Source organism: Blennius ocellaris, assembly GCF_963422515.1.
Source record: "Blennius ocellaris genome assembly, chromosome: 16".
NCBI lineage: Eukaryota > Metazoa > Chordata > Actinopteri > Blenniiformes > Blenniidae > Blennius > Blennius ocellaris.
In genome coordinates, this window is record NC_137665.1 from 15,676,547 (window position 1) to 15,694,540 (window position 17,994).

General features: G+C 42.0%; 1 protein-coding gene across 1 annotated transcript in view; it reads right to left on the reverse strand.

Moving 5' to 3' along the window:
* Window positions 1–7,118, reverse strand: part of ngfra (nerve growth factor receptor a (TNFR superfamily, member 16)) — a 41,836-nt gene extending 34,718 nt beyond the window's left edge. The window contains exons 1-2 of the mRNA XM_080510763.1: window positions 6,784–7,118; window positions 2,367–2,529 (exon numbers count right to left, since the gene is read on the reverse strand). Of these exons, the coding sequence (XP_080366889.1) occupies window positions 2,367–2,529; window positions 6,784–6,822 (202 nt within the window). The 5' untranslated portion in view covers window positions 6,823–7,118. The remainder of the gene's footprint in view (window positions 1–2,366; window positions 2,530–6,783) is intronic.
* Window positions 7,119–17,994: the final 10,876 nt, after the last annotated feature.

Below are 17,994 nucleotides of genomic sequence, written 5' to 3' on the forward strand. Positions count from 1 at the left end.
TCTGCCCCCGCTTGCAGACTGGAAAAGAAAGCGGAATACAGCACGCATATGTCTCGTGACGTCGAGTATAAAGTCCGGGCGACGCCGGCAAGAGCACGATTCTCCCCGTTCCAGCCTATCAGACGCTTTGTTTCATGAGGTCTATCAACGCTCCACTTTCAACGATGATGACGCAAACGCTTCAGAACTTCTTTTTTATTTCCGCGCCGCTCTCCTTTTTTTCTTTTTTTTTTCTCAATTTCACACCAGCCTTCCTCTAACGTCGACTTGAGTTTGACAGAGTTGGTTTATGTGGAATTGGCTCACGCTACCCTGTAGCTCTGTCGTGCTCTAAATGAAGAGAATTGGCTGGCTGCCCTCGTCCTCACTGCTGCAGCTCTTAAGATACTCCAGGCTTGAAAAAAAAAAATAGTAACTTCAAAGAGGCGAACACCGTCAGACGCGACAGTTAATAAAACTGGCACAACGCAAAGATTAGCACCCGTTAAGCAAACAGGTTCTCTTTCTTTGCGACACAGAGAATTCCAGCATTTTTCCAAAGGTTGATCATCTCCCTCTTAATGGCATGCAGTTTGATTTAAGAGACCATTACACAGCAGATCTTGTTGACCAACTTGATTTTCCAGCAGGTTTACATCATGTTGCCATGATGGATTAAAGCAATCAGTCAATGCACAACACTTTCCCAGCAGCTTTTTCCCCGAGCGAAGCTGGTGACCTATACTTTGACGTTGACTCGGCATCGCTGATAAAGCTATGGAGTTGTATCTTAAAGGGCAATGGGGAATGGGGGGGGGGGGGCTGCAGGGACGAGATACAGCGAGACCTCTAAATCGAGATGAGTGCGCTTGTTTGCCGCGCCGACGCTCCGTCTCTTCTTCGCGTTGCAGTTGTGTTGTTGGCAACTCTCCCAGCTGTCGCGGCTAATGGTTCACAGCCCGAGTGTGTTTGCTGTGAGCGAACACATTTGGACCCACTTAGGAGCATCAAACATAAGAATTCCTGTCCTGTTTGCTTTGGAACCTGAAATCATACACTTCATACAAATTGTTGAAAAGATGTTTGCTTTGCTTGTGACAATCGTTTTGTTTGGATTTCAGAGTCCGAGCTTCTCAAAAGGCACCAGTGAACGCATATGTGGAAATAAGGATGAGCCAAGTGTGGAAGATTTGCGTTAATCAGGTGTGAGGCCATGGAGCACGAGGTGGCAACATGCATGTTTGCAGTTCTGCAGCTGTGCATGTATTTATATTTGATTTGATTGTTTCCAGATTGCCTTTAATCCACTTACTTTTGACCCGTTGCAGGAAGTCTTGTTTCTTGAAGAGTCAAGTTTGGGTTTATTTTTTTTTTTTTTCATTGTGTTTCATAGGGTTACGCCTAGAAATCCATTAGCCGTGGTTTGCCCCAAACAACTGGCATAAAAGCATAATTTGAGGTTGATTTATTAAAACCAGACAACCAAAGATGAAGACTGTTGACAGTGTAGGTTTGTGGTTAACATTCATTGTTGTTGGATTTTGTTAAAAGGAATTTGCCAGTGTTTTTGAGCCCCACAAATAGGCTAGAAGCCCAAAGCTATAACCAATTTAAAGAAAACAAACATTTAAACATAGTATTTCCCAAGAAAAACCATGTTGTTCTATTGTAAATGAGAAAAGAAAGTGGGATTACTGTTTTTGTGTTCTCAAAGTCAATTTCTCAAAGTTAGAAGCATTTTTGAGTGAATATAGAAAGTTAAAAATTATATTTGAAATGATAAACTTGAATCTGAAAATATCCAAGTTTGTACAAAATGTATCTTTCTATCACCCTTTAGACTTCCTGTTTTATGTTTTTGAAGGGTTGCTTTTTGCAGGAGTAAAACATGATGAAGGGCAAGGAGACGTCAAACTTGAGTTACTGGTTCATGTTGGTGGACGACTACAAAGATTATCGAGGTGTCAGCTATTCACAAAAGGAGTGATTTTCTGAAAATTATGGCTCTGACATTTGGTATGTCACAATATTGTAAGATAGAAGACCTGTGTTTGATTCTGGTCTTGAGCCTTTCTGTTTGCAGTGTGCATGTTTTCCCTGTGCTCAGAGTGCAGCTGTCGCGGCTAAATCCATGTGACCCCCACTCAGATAAAGCACATAGAATTTGAACATTTCATCAGCAGATAATTAATAGAGACTAACAGCATAAAAAAAGCAATATTTAATAATTCATTAGGTAATAAGAAAGCCATTTATAGGCCTTTATATAGACTGTGATTTATCATTTGAGTTAATTAAGAGTGCCTTGTTTAATTCTTTTAGTATCTGTAAGATCATAGTTTGATTAATCTAATTCCTCAACAAATCAATCAAAGGTCTTGACTCACTGTCCAAACACTGGGCGCAGATGGTTTGGGTTTCACCGCACTCCTTCACCACTCCCTCTCCAGGTGGACACTCCATGCAGCACTCCCCGCCGCTGGTATACTGGTCCGAGTCACAGGGGACCTCCACCGCCCGTTCCGTCTTGGACGCCAACACCAACGCCACCTGGTCACAGCGGCACGGCGTTCATTAGAGCGACACACGCTCAGAGAGAGAGTGAACTTTCACACATGCACAAACACACAACACAGCAAAATTGCAGCCAGGTGTGGAACCTGGACCTTTTAAAACCGACCGCCATCAAGATTCATCATAAATCATGTCATCCCGGTCCTGGGATTAGGCTCACTTAGAAATGAGGCAGTCGTCTAAACCGCCCTAATAACTGCCCCTGAAGGCACATCAGCTCTAATAGTGAACTTATGACACACTGCAGCTGAGGCAGGAACCGTAAAATCATGTGTGTGCAGCATTATACACATGCCCGTCCTAATTACTGTCTACAGGTGAGGGCTGCTGTGGATGTTGGTCTCTGCTTCCCATCACCTGTGGTTGCACACACACACACACACACACACACACACACACACACACACACACTAAAATGCATTGTTTCCATGCTTTCCAGGGAAATACGCATTGTCTAAACTAAACCTGAACCTTCCTTAAAACGCCAGTCTTCAGGCATTTTGGTCCCAACAGTGACATGATTTAACATGAAATCCTCACAACCTTAAAAGCCGATAAATGCTCATTTATACACACACATACAACAGTGAATACCCTTTCGGAAGGAATCAGAAGGTTGCAGGTTCAATTCCCATCTCTGCCATCTCTTCCTGCTTACATACCGAAGTGTTCTTAGGCAGGACACTGAACCCCAAACTGCTCCCATTGGAGTGACAGCGCCTTGCACAGCTGCAGCCTCCAATGGTGTGTGAATGGGTGAATGTGAATTATGTCAAGCGCTTTGGGGCAGCTCACACACTTATAAAGCACTATATAAGTAAAATCCATTTATCATTTTCATGACACATTTTTGAAAGATACAACTTATATTCAGGTGACATACAGTCTAGAAAATAGGGTAAATATAATAACAGAGAGCGAGAGAGAGAGAGAGAGAGAGAGAGAGAGAGAGAGAGAGAGAGAGAGAGAGAGAGAGAGAGACATATAATGTACAATCCACCCTGCTATAAGATATTCCAGCAGAAGGGAGGATCTATTAGCCAGAGAGGGAAAAATACAAATATGAAGTGTCGCCACTATAAAGATGCTAAAGCCTGTGCACTTTAATGATGAATTATATCCTCTTTTGATTATAACAGGGAACCCAAAATCTTTGCGCACAGCTGCCATGGAAGTGTGTGATCGGGTGTGGGCAGGCGAAGACAAAATGACTTTCCAAACCAAGTTCATTTAAACCATTGTTTTCTGGTTTGGTTCACAAAGATGTTACACCCTCACCCGCCACATGTGAGCTTCAACATGCTCTCTTTAAGAAGGGGAAGAACTACAAAAGAGTTTTCATGAAATACTGAAATAAAATACTGTCAAAAATTCCAACAAGTACAATTCCCTCTGGAAAACAACTCCAATCTCAAAGTGGTAGAAAAATGTGGGCGTTACACACAGAATGTCAGATTTACTTTGTGGCGGTTTGCTTTTTATTATGGGATATAATGTGATAATGTGAAGAGATTTCCAATGTGGTTCAAGAAAAATCTCATTATGAACATATGAGATAATAAAGTTAGGCCCTAATTTCCATATTTAAGTCAATTTAATAGTGAGCATTTGAGTCTGGGTTTGCATGTTCTCTTTGTGCATTTGTAGTTTTTCTTTGGGTATTTCAGTTTCTGCACAGAGTCCAAAAAAACTTGCATTTAAGGTTGATTCGCTCTCAACCGGAGATGTCAAACATAAGGTCTGTGGGCCAAAACCGGCCCGAAAGAGGCTCCAATCTGGTCAAACCACCAAGCAAATTGTAAAAATGTCAAAGAAAATTTATTTTATGAAACAACATTTTCAGGAGTAGCAAATACAAAACTATACTGATACGTATAGATCATTGTGAGCAAACCAGCAAAACAGATATAGGAAACATTTTCTTGACATTTCACTGTATTTTGCACCAAAAGTTGACATGACAATTGCTTTACCTTGAGATTGTTGCCATTTTCAGCCGTTTTTTTCATCACTGCGCCACAACAAAGAAAAACTTTAAAGTTTAAATTTGAAATTATTATGCCACTACTTTACTTGTCCGGCCCACTCAAGATGAAATTTTAGCTGTACATCGCCCCAGAACCAAACTGAGTTTGACATCCCTCCTCTAAATAGACCATATGTATGAACAATAGTGTGTTTGACTGTCTGTCTCTCTGTGTTTGCCCTGTGATTGTGCACAGTGTCTTCATACGCAGTCTGCTGAGACCGGCTGCAGCTCGCCGTGACGCTTTGATAAAGCATTTATACAAAATGGAGATCAGTTTTATATTCTGACATGCGCCGGCCTGATCAGTTGCTCTCTGCCTCCCTCTCTTGTTGCCTTGTCTCAGTCCTCTCTGTTACATGCACTACGCAGCCTCGCTGGTGGAAACTGCTGCTTGTGTCTACGACAATGTTGAATCAGAGAAGAGTAAAAAAAAAAAAGAATTTACATCTACACTGTTCACAACAAAGAAAATCATAACACTGACTCGCTTTCATGTCCTGTGGGTTTTTTGTTACACAACAAGCGGAAAGCTCATTTCTACTTCATTCACATTTGCCGAAACATCACTTCAGTTGTCTCTCTCTCTCTCTCTCTCGCTCTCTCTCTCTCTCTCTCTTTCTCCCCTCCCCTCCCCTCTCTGCTGTCCCTGCGTTTTCATTCAGAAACAGATGTACTGAGCAGCCGGCATCCTTCCCTCTCAGTTTCTCTCACTTTCTCTCTCCGTTTCATTCCTGTCTGTTGAGGCTCATCTCTCCTCATTATGATTCCCAATAACTTTGCAGCCTGTTATCTTCAAGCATGTTATTGCATTTAGAGTCTTGCAGACATGACCTTTGGATGCATTCCCACATGATTTGTGTCCCTGTCTCACTTTCCTTTGACGTCTCCCTGGAATATCACTTAGCTCGAGCAGATATTGAGGCTGGATTTTAGCAGAACTCATGCATATGCACAACATACAGTGACACAGCTGTGACATGCTTGGTTTGTTTTCTCCCAAATTTCATGCTCAATTTAGGAGTTTATTTCTAAATTTAATTCTGCCCAAAGTGCACCCGTCCGCCACCACCACCCTTCAAAGCAGCTGTCATAACAGAGTGTCCCCTCACATCCCTGGCCTTTTCACATGATGACTGACACACACACACACACACACACACACACACACACACACACACACACACACACACACACACACACACACACACACACACACACACACACACACACACACACACACACACACACACACACACACACACACACACACACACACACCAATTACACCAGCTGCTGTGGACATACCAGCCTGCTGGGAGGATGTGCCCTCTGCTCCAAGACTTATTACCACCAAGCTCCAAAATCAACTTTAGTCATGTTTTCACAAGAGCCTCATGTTTAATGTAAAAATCAAGATGATAATTTAACCTCTGGCTGGGTCCACATGTATAATAAGTCCATTTGCTTGCAGCATCTATAGACAAAAGACTCTCGAACTGTGCTGAAGAGTGGGAATACATTATTTCTAGTGGTTGATTCTAAGAAGGTCTGGGTCAATGTGAGTTTTGGGAGGTGGTTCCTATGTTCTTGGATGTCTGGATGCAGTCAGATGTGAAGCAGGAATCTCAATTTTCCAGAAACAAATCCCAGCGGCACTGTTTTAACTTTTCCTGCTTGGCTAAAAACCAACAAGCAAGGCTTAAGTTGTGCATGCATGGGAATGGGGGTGTGTGTGTGCGTGTGTGTGTGTGTGTGTGTGTGTGTGTGTGTGTGTGTGTGTGTGTGTGTGTGTGTGTGTGTGTGTGTGTGTGTGTGTGTGTGTGTGTGTGTAGATTCGAGAAATATGAGAAATCAGCTGATGTGTTGCTACATGCAACTTCCAAGTGCACAAATAATTAAGTCCTTCAGTGTGACACTTTTAAGTGCGTATTAAAACTGCATTCAGAATATGAAAAAAGAATGTGCCATAAAGTACAATTTATAAATTAAGCGCCTGAAATATGCAAATACGTGGTTATTTCTTCGTTTGGATTGGCTTAATATCCAATGATGCGTAAATTTGGAAAGTAATGATATTTTGCCTAATAGACATGTCAAAGTGGAATGATTGAAAAGTGCTGGAGATCAATGAAAAGTGTTGCGCGGATTCGTGGAGGTGTGAAGGGAAAGGACGGAGTTACCGGGAGACGCGGTGAACTTACCAGAGCGCACAGAACCAGCAGAGGTAAGGTGTCAGTCATCCTGCTCGGTGTGCTCGGACTCACGGGAAACTGAGCGTGTGCAGAGACGGCAGCGCTACGTGGAGGAGGAGAGACGCTCAGCAGGAGTGCTCATTTTAATTCCAGCGGCACAGTTCTCTCTCTCTCTCTCTCTCTCTCTCTCTCTCTCTCTCTCTCTCTCTCTCTCTCTCTCTCTCTCTCTATCTCTCTCTCTCTCTCTCTCTCTTTTTTTTTTTTCTTTCTCTCCCTTTTTTATGAATGAGTCCGCCGCACCATCACGCGTCAGCCCGGGACCTCTGCGCAGGAGCCGGTGCTTCTCCCGCTGCCACTGTTACGCACTGCCTCACCAAAACACGCACAGGGGAAGAAGATGAGGAGGGGGGGGAGGAGGAGGAGGAGGAGGAGGAGGAGGAGGAGGAGGAGGAATAGAAGGTGGAGGAGAAGAATTAGAGACCGTCCTGCCCCGGAGTCCTGCTTCAGCTGCAAGTGCACTGCGGAGGAGGTGAGAGAGAAGACGAGAGAGGGGCACGTGCACCCTTCAGTTTATTCCCCCTGATACTCCTGCAGTACAACCTACCCCCCCCCCCCCCCCCCCTCCTCCATCCCTCAATCCATCCCTCCCTCGCCCACTGTCTGTCTCCCCCTGTTTAAACCAACGTGAGGTCTCATGACAGACTTCTCATTACCTATTCTATCACCTGCAAAACATTTTTTTTTACCTTTTTCTATTTGATCTAAGCTATCAGAGGGTGAAAGAATGGATCCTGCACAAACAATTTAAACAATTTACAGGCACAAATTGACCTTTAACACAAGAAAATCTGTGACGCACAAGGAGAACATGCAAACTCCACACATAAAGGACCCCACGAACTGATACCCCCAGAATTAAATTAAATAAACGATAACGCCTCTGTAGTCATAGCTCAGACATTACTGTCAAGCTTGCGAGTTGGGGATTATGATTCACTGCTGAATGAATGAAAATCCAGATCCAGCATCAAAATACTGTCGCAATTCGAAGTAGAAAAACTCCGTCAGTGTGACCTGTGGAAGATTCACGTCAAATCTGTTCTGCCGCAGTTTGTCCTGAAGTTGCAGTTTGCATTGTTGTGGCGCTCCATCGCATCCTGCTGAAGTTTGTTTCTAATTCCTCCACATGCAAATGAGGCGGTCACGACATTAGAAACATGTTTGCGTTTGATGCAATCCAAAGCAGCCCCTACTACAAAGTCCCCCCAAAGAATGGGCACACGATCAAGACAGAAAAGGACAGTTTCTCATTTTCTAAGGGAAATAACTGAGCAGTATTTAGTATATAGCTGCAATCTTCTATCATAATTGTGCCTGCAAGTAAAAAAAAGAAGAAGAAGAAGAAGAAAAAGAAAAAAAGGCTCCCATCAGCCTACTAACCACTTTTAAAGATTATTGCCATCATGTACCACGAGAGGGCGACTCAGCTGAGCTCACGTCGCCACCAGCAGCTCTTTATATGCTGAGCTCAAGTTTAACAGTGAAAGATGTTCTTCTTCCCTGAAGAGGAGCGTTTTCAACAAGAGATGGGCTCCACTCTGGAAAGGCTGTATTCAATTTAAACCTCAAGTGTTTCCACTTAACAACTTGGTGCTGTGTGTATTCATAGGGGGTGGTGCCAGGGCAACAGGGGATCTCTGACAAATATATCATTTGTGAAGTGATATTATAGTTCGGTTTACTGTCCCTTGTGCACTCTCCATGCTGCACATGCACTTAGACTAGGTGTTGAAAGTTTAGTTTTTGACAAATGTGGTTGTGAAAATGGAGTGTGAAAATAATCTAAATAATTCATTCATCCACCCTGTTTTGTTTTTTGGGGTTTTTTTTTTGGGGGGGGTGCAAACTTCCAATTTTATGCAGATGTTTCTGTCATTTATTGTTTAGGGGACACTGGGTCGGTAGCTGTTGAGCATTTGTAACCCAGAAGACCAACTTCTGTCTTTGCGACTATCATGAAGGATGATCTTTTGATGATGACGTTTGATGCCACTCATATACCCTTAAGATTCATTACCGGATATAAATCACTCACTCATCACTGTACTCTGTATGCCACTGTAGAATGGCTGACACCTTCATTTATGAGCAGTTGGAGGTCTGCTCCCATCATGCTTCTGCATATATCTCTCTTGATGAGCAAATTCATCACACAATTTGTGTTCTTTGGATTTCTTACCGCCTCGACCCAAAGAACATGGACTGAATTTTTTTGGAACATTCTTCAAAAGTCACTAAAATTACAGAAACTTATCATCATAAATGAGTTTAAAACTTTATAATGGGCAATTGTGGACAGTGTAGATGTTTTATTGTATAGTTCTGTCGACGTGTTTATTCTAACTGTCTTTTATTCTGTGTTCTGGTCTTGTGTACCGGATTTCTTCACTGTATTTTGTGTTGCGTCTTGGTGGAGAAGCTTTTCTTAAATGTTTATGCCTCCCTGCTGTAGTTAAACAGAAAGAGGCATGCACAGACCACGGTACATATCTTTTCCATCCATCACAGCAAAGCACACCCTTCTTTACCTAGACTTGAAATCTTTTGACAGTCAGTGCTATCCGTTCAGTCCTGCATTTTGAGCAAAATCATACTCTATCATGTTGGTGACTTCCTGTATCTCACATGCATTAGAGACTATTAAAGTTGGGTTTGAAGCTCCTGTTTGGAAAACCTGCTGAGCATTTTGAGGTTTGTTGAAGTTTGTATCACATTAATCCATTAAGCCTTTTTTTTTTTAACTCAAGATGACACTAAATTTGGTAAGGCCACTCCAAAACCACTAATGCGTGCATAAGCAGTGTAATTGTGTTTGATGCTCATTGAGGTACTTAGCCTTTACACTCAAGGAGAAACCAGCACTGATGGATATTGATCCAAGACAATGTGGCAATGAAGCAGTTTGTAGTCACCAAAAATCTGCTTTTATCTGCCCTAGATCTTTGGGGGGGGTTTTTTGTTTTTTAAAATCTCACCATGTACAATCCTCCTGACATGGCCTCCTTCTTCACGCCGATCATCAGCTTGGGGGAACCTGTCTCTGAAATGGCAGCAGTGGCAGCAGCAGCAGCCGCAGGGCGATTTGGTTACACCGTTGAGATCCAAAAGCTCTCCAGTATTGATCTTGGGACACATCAATTTTCCCACTTCCTACATCCTCCTTTGAGACCCCTCTCCTCCCCGTAGCACCTATGACTGTTCCCCATTCTCATGACTTTGACAGCATTCATCTTCATCACTATTGTCATTTCTGATATTATATTCATGGTTTCAATCTCTGGGGTGACTCATGAGTGTGCTACTGCCACCGACAGGTTAAATAAATCCAAATAATTCAAGAGTGTTCAGCCTCGTTGTTGATCCCGTCTGATTTGACCGACAGTGTAACAAAGATGTTCTACAACTCTCCAATGAAATGAATCCGCGCAACAGCCAGAAATAGAAGAGAGTCCTCGAGATGTGTCTTCTATTAGTAGTTTTATGGATGGCTTAATATGTGCTGACGAAGCCTTCAGGAGGAGGATACGTGTATTTTTTTCTGGGGTCGTATCGCGTTTCACCCGTATGGTGATTGGTCAGCACAAAGGAAATGTCACATCAAGCTGCAAGGTCACAAATAAGAAATAATCTTGATGAACATGACTTGAATGGAAGTCCCAAGGACACGCTTTCTGTCCAAAAGAAAAGAAAAAAATCAGAGTACAGGATGTAGTCAATCTTCTGGGTTCATAATCTGTTCAGTCCAGTAGCTACACGGATTATTAATCAGTTCCAGCTATGTTGGTATAAATTATATCCATGACCACAACTACAAGAATGGTTTTGCAGGTGAAGACCACTGAAATTCCTCCATCCGTGTCACTAGTTTTGTATTTGACGTGTCACTACTGTTGACACTGGTGAGCTTCCTGGATCCTACACACATTACACAGATCATCTGGGATGGTGCATCAATACATGGAAATTGTGAACAAAGGTTTTGAACCTCTGGACCGGCAAAATAATTAGGGGCAAAAACTGAAAGTTTGTCTCCACTTTAATCTTATAGTGGAACCCTAAACACCTCAATGCTCTCTGGTTGCACACTGCTCCTTCCTTAATTGGGTTGCATATCCTCATTCATCCAGGTAGGAAGCATGTCAAAGCAATTGAATCATGTGAATTGGACTTGGTCAGAAGTCTTGAAAGAGATGCGTTGGAGCCAGCCTTGTCAAGTGAACACTTTGACTTGATGAATCCACTCGATACAAGAACAAATGTCTTCCAAGAAGTCCAATTCAGCTGATTTAATTCCTCCTTTGGTTGAATGCAGAGGAGAACTGCACAGAAAGAAGGTTCCTCATTTGTGAAAAGAGGAACAGGAAGTGAAGTGATATGGCCTTACAGAGAACCCCAAACAGATTTTTCTCTCAAACAGTCAGAAGCAGAATTCACGAGGGTTTACATCTTGTTGCGAGCTGCTTGATTGGCATTTTCCATAGGACACAGGAATTAATTGATCCACCGCTGGCACCCTGTGATTTTGGCTGATGACATAATCATGTGACGAATGAAAAAAATAAAGGAGATGCTGTGTAGAGAATATTATGGCACAAGTAACATCAATCAGCTGCTTAGTGACGGGGCAGTGGTGGTCTGCAATTGTTTGGAAGGATACAGAGACGTCTACAGGTTGGATGACCTTGGGGTACAAGAATGTGATCCTTCAACTCATAGTCAGTGGCTTTCTCCTCGTGCACAAAGATGCACAACCTCATGTGGCGAGAATTTGCAGGCAGTTCCATAGAACATGCAACCTCCACTGCAGAAACAGAACAAGATGTAGGTGGAATTGAGCCACATTGTTGTCAGTGAGAACATTTTTCACACTAAATCTGATGGTACAAAAAATAAAAACGAGATCTCTGTATGTTCAAGGAGTCTCAAAACCTGCACTGAAGCCACATTTTGCACGTAAGAAGAAGCCTATTTGATTTGTGTCACCTGATTTGGATTCGTTCCGGTCAATCAGAACATGGTAGAGGGTTGTAGCATGAAAGCGACCTGTGTCGTTCATCACTTCTTGGCTTTAGTTCACATCCTGATTGCAGAGATATAAGATAAATAGCACATAGGTTAACGCCGCTTCGCTGAAGACATGGCCGGAGATCTGAAGGACAGAGAGCGTGTTCATACTAGAGGAATGTATTCTTCGCACATCGGTGGATATAAAACACAGATGTTGTGCTTTTTAGGGCACAGATAAGTCTGGTCAAGACATGAGCTTTCTTCTGCTCCTCTTTAAAGCCAGAGTGACCCCGGCGTGATGCTACAACCACACAGTGATTTCTTATCTCGATGCTGCTGTGGTGACAGATAGCGGCCAACATAAGCGTTGGATGGCCACTGTAAAAACCTTAAGCGCCCAGCATGTGCTGAGATCGGGGAGGGGGTCGACGCCACATGTTGTGAGCCCACTGCCAAGTGGGGGATAGTCCATCACCTGTGACTGATTACGGATCTAAAAACAAGAATTATAGTTGTGATTCGGCACAGAGGAGGAGATGCTTTCACCCTTCACAAATCGTTTGCAAATAGAAACCGCAAAAAGTACGCGGCAAAAGCTGGAGACCCGCCAGACGTAGACTTTCCCTCCCGGCAGGCTGTCTTTACGCTGTCAACCTCGCGGTGGTTCTTTATTCTTCTCCTTGCTTCACTTTAACTCTGAAGGACTGTCTACGTCCTGAACAATGCACTCAAATATCAGAGGTTCAAAAGAGGAAAATAGACATGGATTTAAAGCTATCAGAGAATTTCAACAGCCTTTGTTACAGCATCGGTGCAGAACCATGAGATTTATTATCCCCAAAATGTTCCCATATATCACTTTATATTTATGTAAAGCAGATACAGAAAAAAAAAACAACAACCAAACGTTTTCATCTCTCAGTGTCTGCTTTATTTTTAAGCAGTCTGCCCCAAAGCTGTAATCAATGGCTTGCATGTAGTGGTTTCTCTTTTCTGTGGTTTCCCGAAAATAAACATTTCTTGATAATATATATAGAAAAATGAAGCCTGCTCACTCCTTCATACATTTTTCAGGCTTGTTTAAAGCCCATGTTTCACCAGGTTGCACAACTTGTGACAAGTCGGAGACGCAAAGTGTGAGTAAATATAGCAATTAGAGGTATAATCAAACAGTTTTTTTTTTTTTATTATTATCATTTGAATGTACATGTACTTTATGTAGCTGTGTAAATGCAATTATTTGTGGTCTATTCTAAAAAAAAACAACACACACATACACACATTTTTGCCTGAAGTCTTTCTGCTTTGACCTGACAGCCACTCATGATGTGCTTACTAGAATATGTCATTGAACATTTCTTGGGTAAAGTATAATATTATTATTTAATATTTATTTTTATTTTATTTTTTTACATATATGGAAAAAATCTAAATCAGTCAATCAAGATCAGCTATGGTCGTAGTGCACATGTGCGGTAGCAGCATTTCAGAACACAAAGACAGTTGGAGCATGTTCAAAAAGTTGCATTGTCCACACGTTTCCACAGGTACGCAGTCGGAGCATTTTCAAAGGGTTCCACCTCAGGATCTGTTTTCAAAAAGCTGTATTTTCAGGGGCTCCGAGCACAGTTGTCATGGAAACAGACACTTAAAACACAATGAAAGCTGTCCATTTTCACTGGAAAATGATGGCATTTGATCACAGATCTAAGCGTTGAGGACCCCAATCTGGATGAAGCCCACACTGGCCTCCTGAAGTCTGAATTGAGAAGGGTTGGAGATGCGTCTGCAGCCCGGCGTGATGAGGACTTCAGATATTCCAAGACATGTTTGAGCTTTTTGGCAGAGCTAAGTGATTATGTTAATCTAAAGCTAGTGGTCTGTTAATTACAGTAGGTGGGTGATGAATGACTGCCACTGCATGTGAATCCACAGAGCGGGATGAACCTCTCTCTCCATCTGTTGGTCTCACGAGGAGAGGGAAACTCATGTCTGAATGTGAGCTTGTTTGTGAGAGGAACAATCCCCCCGGGGTAATGGGCTTCAGCGACTTGTGTTTACTAAGCATTTTTACAAAGCCAGATTCTTCTCCCAGAGCTTGAGACAAAAAAAAAATAAAACAACGAAATATTGGAAACACACAAGGCTCGCACAAAATCAAAGCTCAGACTAAGAATGCGGCGACTTTTCCTTGTGCATTTTCTATCCCATCTGTTGTGTTCGGATGTTCAAAGCATGGCTCTCAGCTGTGTGCCTCCACAGTGCAGAGCAGGAGAGCAGACCTGCAGCCAGCAGTCTGCACAGGATGCCAAGTTCCAGGCAGACAGGAGAGGTGAAGGGGATTTGGTTGCATATTATTTTACACAAAACTCCAGAAATGTTTCTTTATCTAAAGCATGAAGAAATAAAAGAAGCGTTCCATTAACTTACTAACAATCAATAGTGGGTCAGGATTTTAAGCTGTTTGTCAGCTTTATGAAGCAATTTTTGGCTCACTGCTATGTTTGCATGTTTGGCATCAGAACCACTGGAAATTGAACTTTTATAGTTTTCTCGCTGAGGGGTGTCTGCAATACTAATCCAACTCATCATCTGTTCATATGAATGTTTGCGTACTCGCCATTGTTCATGCTTTTAGCGTCTCTGCGCCCATGTGTCTGTGGTTTACAAAAACAAAACAGCGCCAACTAATGGCCCAACATCAAAACATTACCACGTGAACGCAAACCTTTTCGGAACACATAAACACATAAACACAATTTACGCAAACTTCCGCTTGGTTTAGATGCCAATGCTGATACTAATCATACACTACTATAGATACGACTAATCATTACTGGATGATCATTTTCCACATCTACCCACCCATATTTCGGATGCAGTGCACAGTCACAAAAAGGCCAGTTCAGCTTGACTCCCGATGGACAGATTAGGAAGAACAGCTCCTTTTATCTAAAAAAGAAAGTAGCAGTTTATACCTTTTAATTTTTATACTTAGCAATGTTTTAAGGTGGACTTGAATGAACACTCGCTGGTTTGTTTGAATTAAGGCCTGGTTAACATGAGAGGATTTCAACTGAAACCAATTCATCATGTAAATGGACATCCAACATCCACAGCAAAAGTTTTGCTTTTCCACTGGAAAATGTACTGTAAATGTCGACTAAAAGCTTTTCTCTACCATCCAGTGGCTGTTAATGTTATGAACAAGGAAGTGGACAGGTAGTCAGTAGTTGGAGCAGGAATGTCAAACTGTCATCAGACAGTTGTTGAGTTTCCAGGAGAAAACAGAAGCAAACAAAACTGATATCTTTATCTTACATATTTACATCATTTACACCTCTTCATAATGCTTCACCTTCATCTGACACAGTCATTTGCCGGACATCGAGTATGCATTTGGAGGCTTGCCACTGTGCAAAAGAGTGAACACATTTTTGTCAGCCATTTTTGACAGCAGAACAAATGACCATTGCATGTGTCATCTGCATGTGAGGGAAAGTGTTTGTAGCTCTTCCAAACAGTCTCCGTCAAAGGCCGAGCAGCTCGCCTCTGCAGAGCCGTGATATCATTTCAAAATGTGGATAAACGCTGCACAGAGACAGTGTCTCCAGGAAAACATATGCGTTTCTTGGCTGTTCAGAGAAATAGTTGCATAAGAAAAGGAACAAGCTGCAGAGAAAAGTTTGTTTTGTTTCCTCACTTCCATACAGCTGGATAGTCGTGATATGAGATTCGTGTAAATGTCAGATCGGAGGAGTGATTAGAAAGTTACAGAGTACCGAGTGTGTGTGTGTGTGTGTGTGTGTGTGTGTGTGTGTGTGTGTGTGTGTGTGTGTGTGTGTGTGTGTGTGTGTGTGTGTGTGTGTGTGTGTGTGTGTGTGTGTGTGTGTGTGGCTCTCTTACATTTCCATCCCCTCATGCTGGCTGTGATCAGAACAATTTCTTCTCTCAGAGGATCTGGCATGGTCGAACTATTTGTCTTTCTTTTTTGAGAGCTCCTCATGTGTGGACATTATTAGGACCGTGGCTTTTTTTTTTTTTTTGATACAGTAAATCTGCAATGTTGTGGGGACCATGCAGGCTCATTAAAATCTGGTTTTGATGGGATACAATATCAATGTCTGTTTATGTGTTTTGTGTTCAAATGTTTTTTATTAGACGTTCCCCAGTCTTTAAAGATCAGAGAGAAAAGATCCATTGTTGCAGCAGAACTGCACACCAGGTCTCCAGAGATTATTAGTGCATGAAACAATAGGTCTGTTTTGAAGCGAACAATATATTTTGCACCCAACTTTTCTGATAGTGAAGTGTTTTGTTTGTAGCAATCATCAAAACTCGTGAAAGATGAGTTTCTTCTGGATTACTTTTGGAACAGACTGTTTTTGGTCTACAATGTCTAATAAAGATGAAAGTCAGGAATGTCACACATTTTAGTTCAGGGGCCACGACCAACCGAATTTCCACACGAGTGGCCGGTAAAATAGTTCAATAGTTCAAATAGTTCGTAATCAAAGTTTTTTTTTGTTGTAGCACAGAAGACACATTTTGAAAAAGTGTGTATTTTGTTTACAATTAGTAGCTAAACTTACCGCAGCCTCAAGAGAAAGCCCAATTTTAATGATGCAATATACAGTGAAATGTCTGTATATTGCATCATATTTGCATCATGTATATTGTAGTTTTCCCAGCATCATCACCGATACCTCAAATGCCCTTTTTTAATTAACTAAAAACCCCATGAGCACTAATGTTTGAATGATAGCATACTAAACCCCAGAGAGGAAATAGTCAGTCATTTGCTAGGTTCACTTGATGTCGGGCAAAGATTTAATTTAAACGTAATTTTGTCACTTCCTGTGCGATTCCAGACAATAAGAAAGATTTCAGCATGTGGACACACCAACTGGTTTATTAAATAAATCCAAGCAAACAACGAGTTTTCCTTTTACATGAAACCTTTATAACATTCAGTAACAATGGATATCTGAAAATCTATATTTTTATGACCTAAAAGTAGTATTACACAGCCATTGTTTGGGAATTTTTGAGAAAGGAAAGAATGGCTCGATGAACGGCTTGGATCTAAATAGTAAGTAAGGCAGAGGTATCATCAGGATCTGGTGCTGCCCTGCTGTCAAAGCCCTGTTTTGCATGCTCCAATGGAGTGAAACTTTAAATTCATCAGGACGTTGTTGTCAGAGAGTGTCAGTAAGTCTGTAAACCCTCAAATAATCTGAAGCGGTTCTGTAAGAAAGAACAATCCTGCTGTGCAGCTTTGATCAGCCCCTGCTGAAAGAGCTTGGCTGCATTTATTAGTGAGTTCAAGTGGTTAAATTGAATTTAGTATAATTCCAGCACATCGTCTGTAAATGTGATCTTGATCCACATTAGTGCAGAAACAAGGATATTTTAAAGGTTCACATATGCTTCACTGGAGTCAAATAGAGTTTTCAAGTATTTAAGTCTGAATGCTATTATACGTCAGTAGTATATACCTTTAAGTGAACAATGATTCATTTATTAGTTTCAGTAATATCACAACCCTCCGAGCACAACATATGACCTTAATATCGTGTCAGAAATCTTATGTTTCATGAGAGAGTATAGACTTTTTTTTTTTCCTTTCTCAAGTACCACAGGATGCAGCAGACGTGCAGTAAAACATCTGAGCCGGTGTCTTGTAGCTGCTCCTGCAGCGGGTCACTGTCTTCACGGTGACCCGATGCACACAGCTACCAAACAGCAAGCCTTTTATATCTGGTCAAAGTAAGCACAGGACGTCCAGGGAACATTATCACTGAGCAGGTGCCCCGGTACATTTATAAGCAATCGTAAAAATAGGAAATAAAAGAGGTTTTCCTATCTCGGTCGCCCCGCACCTGGTGGTCCCAGAGTGCTCACATCCAGATTTCCCCGGTCAGATCTCCCGCTGTCACTGCGTACAGTGGGGGGCTGTAAAACATGTGACCTCTGACAACAGGTGACCCAGATGTACCTGGGAACCAGACAGGTTGTATTTATACAGGTGATGCTCCGGCAGCTGACACATTCACAGCAAGGATGCTTAACAAGTCATTTCATTCTCATGTTTAGGTTTAAAAACAATATTTAGAGTCTGAATGGAACATCTCTGGAAACAAGGTGAGACTG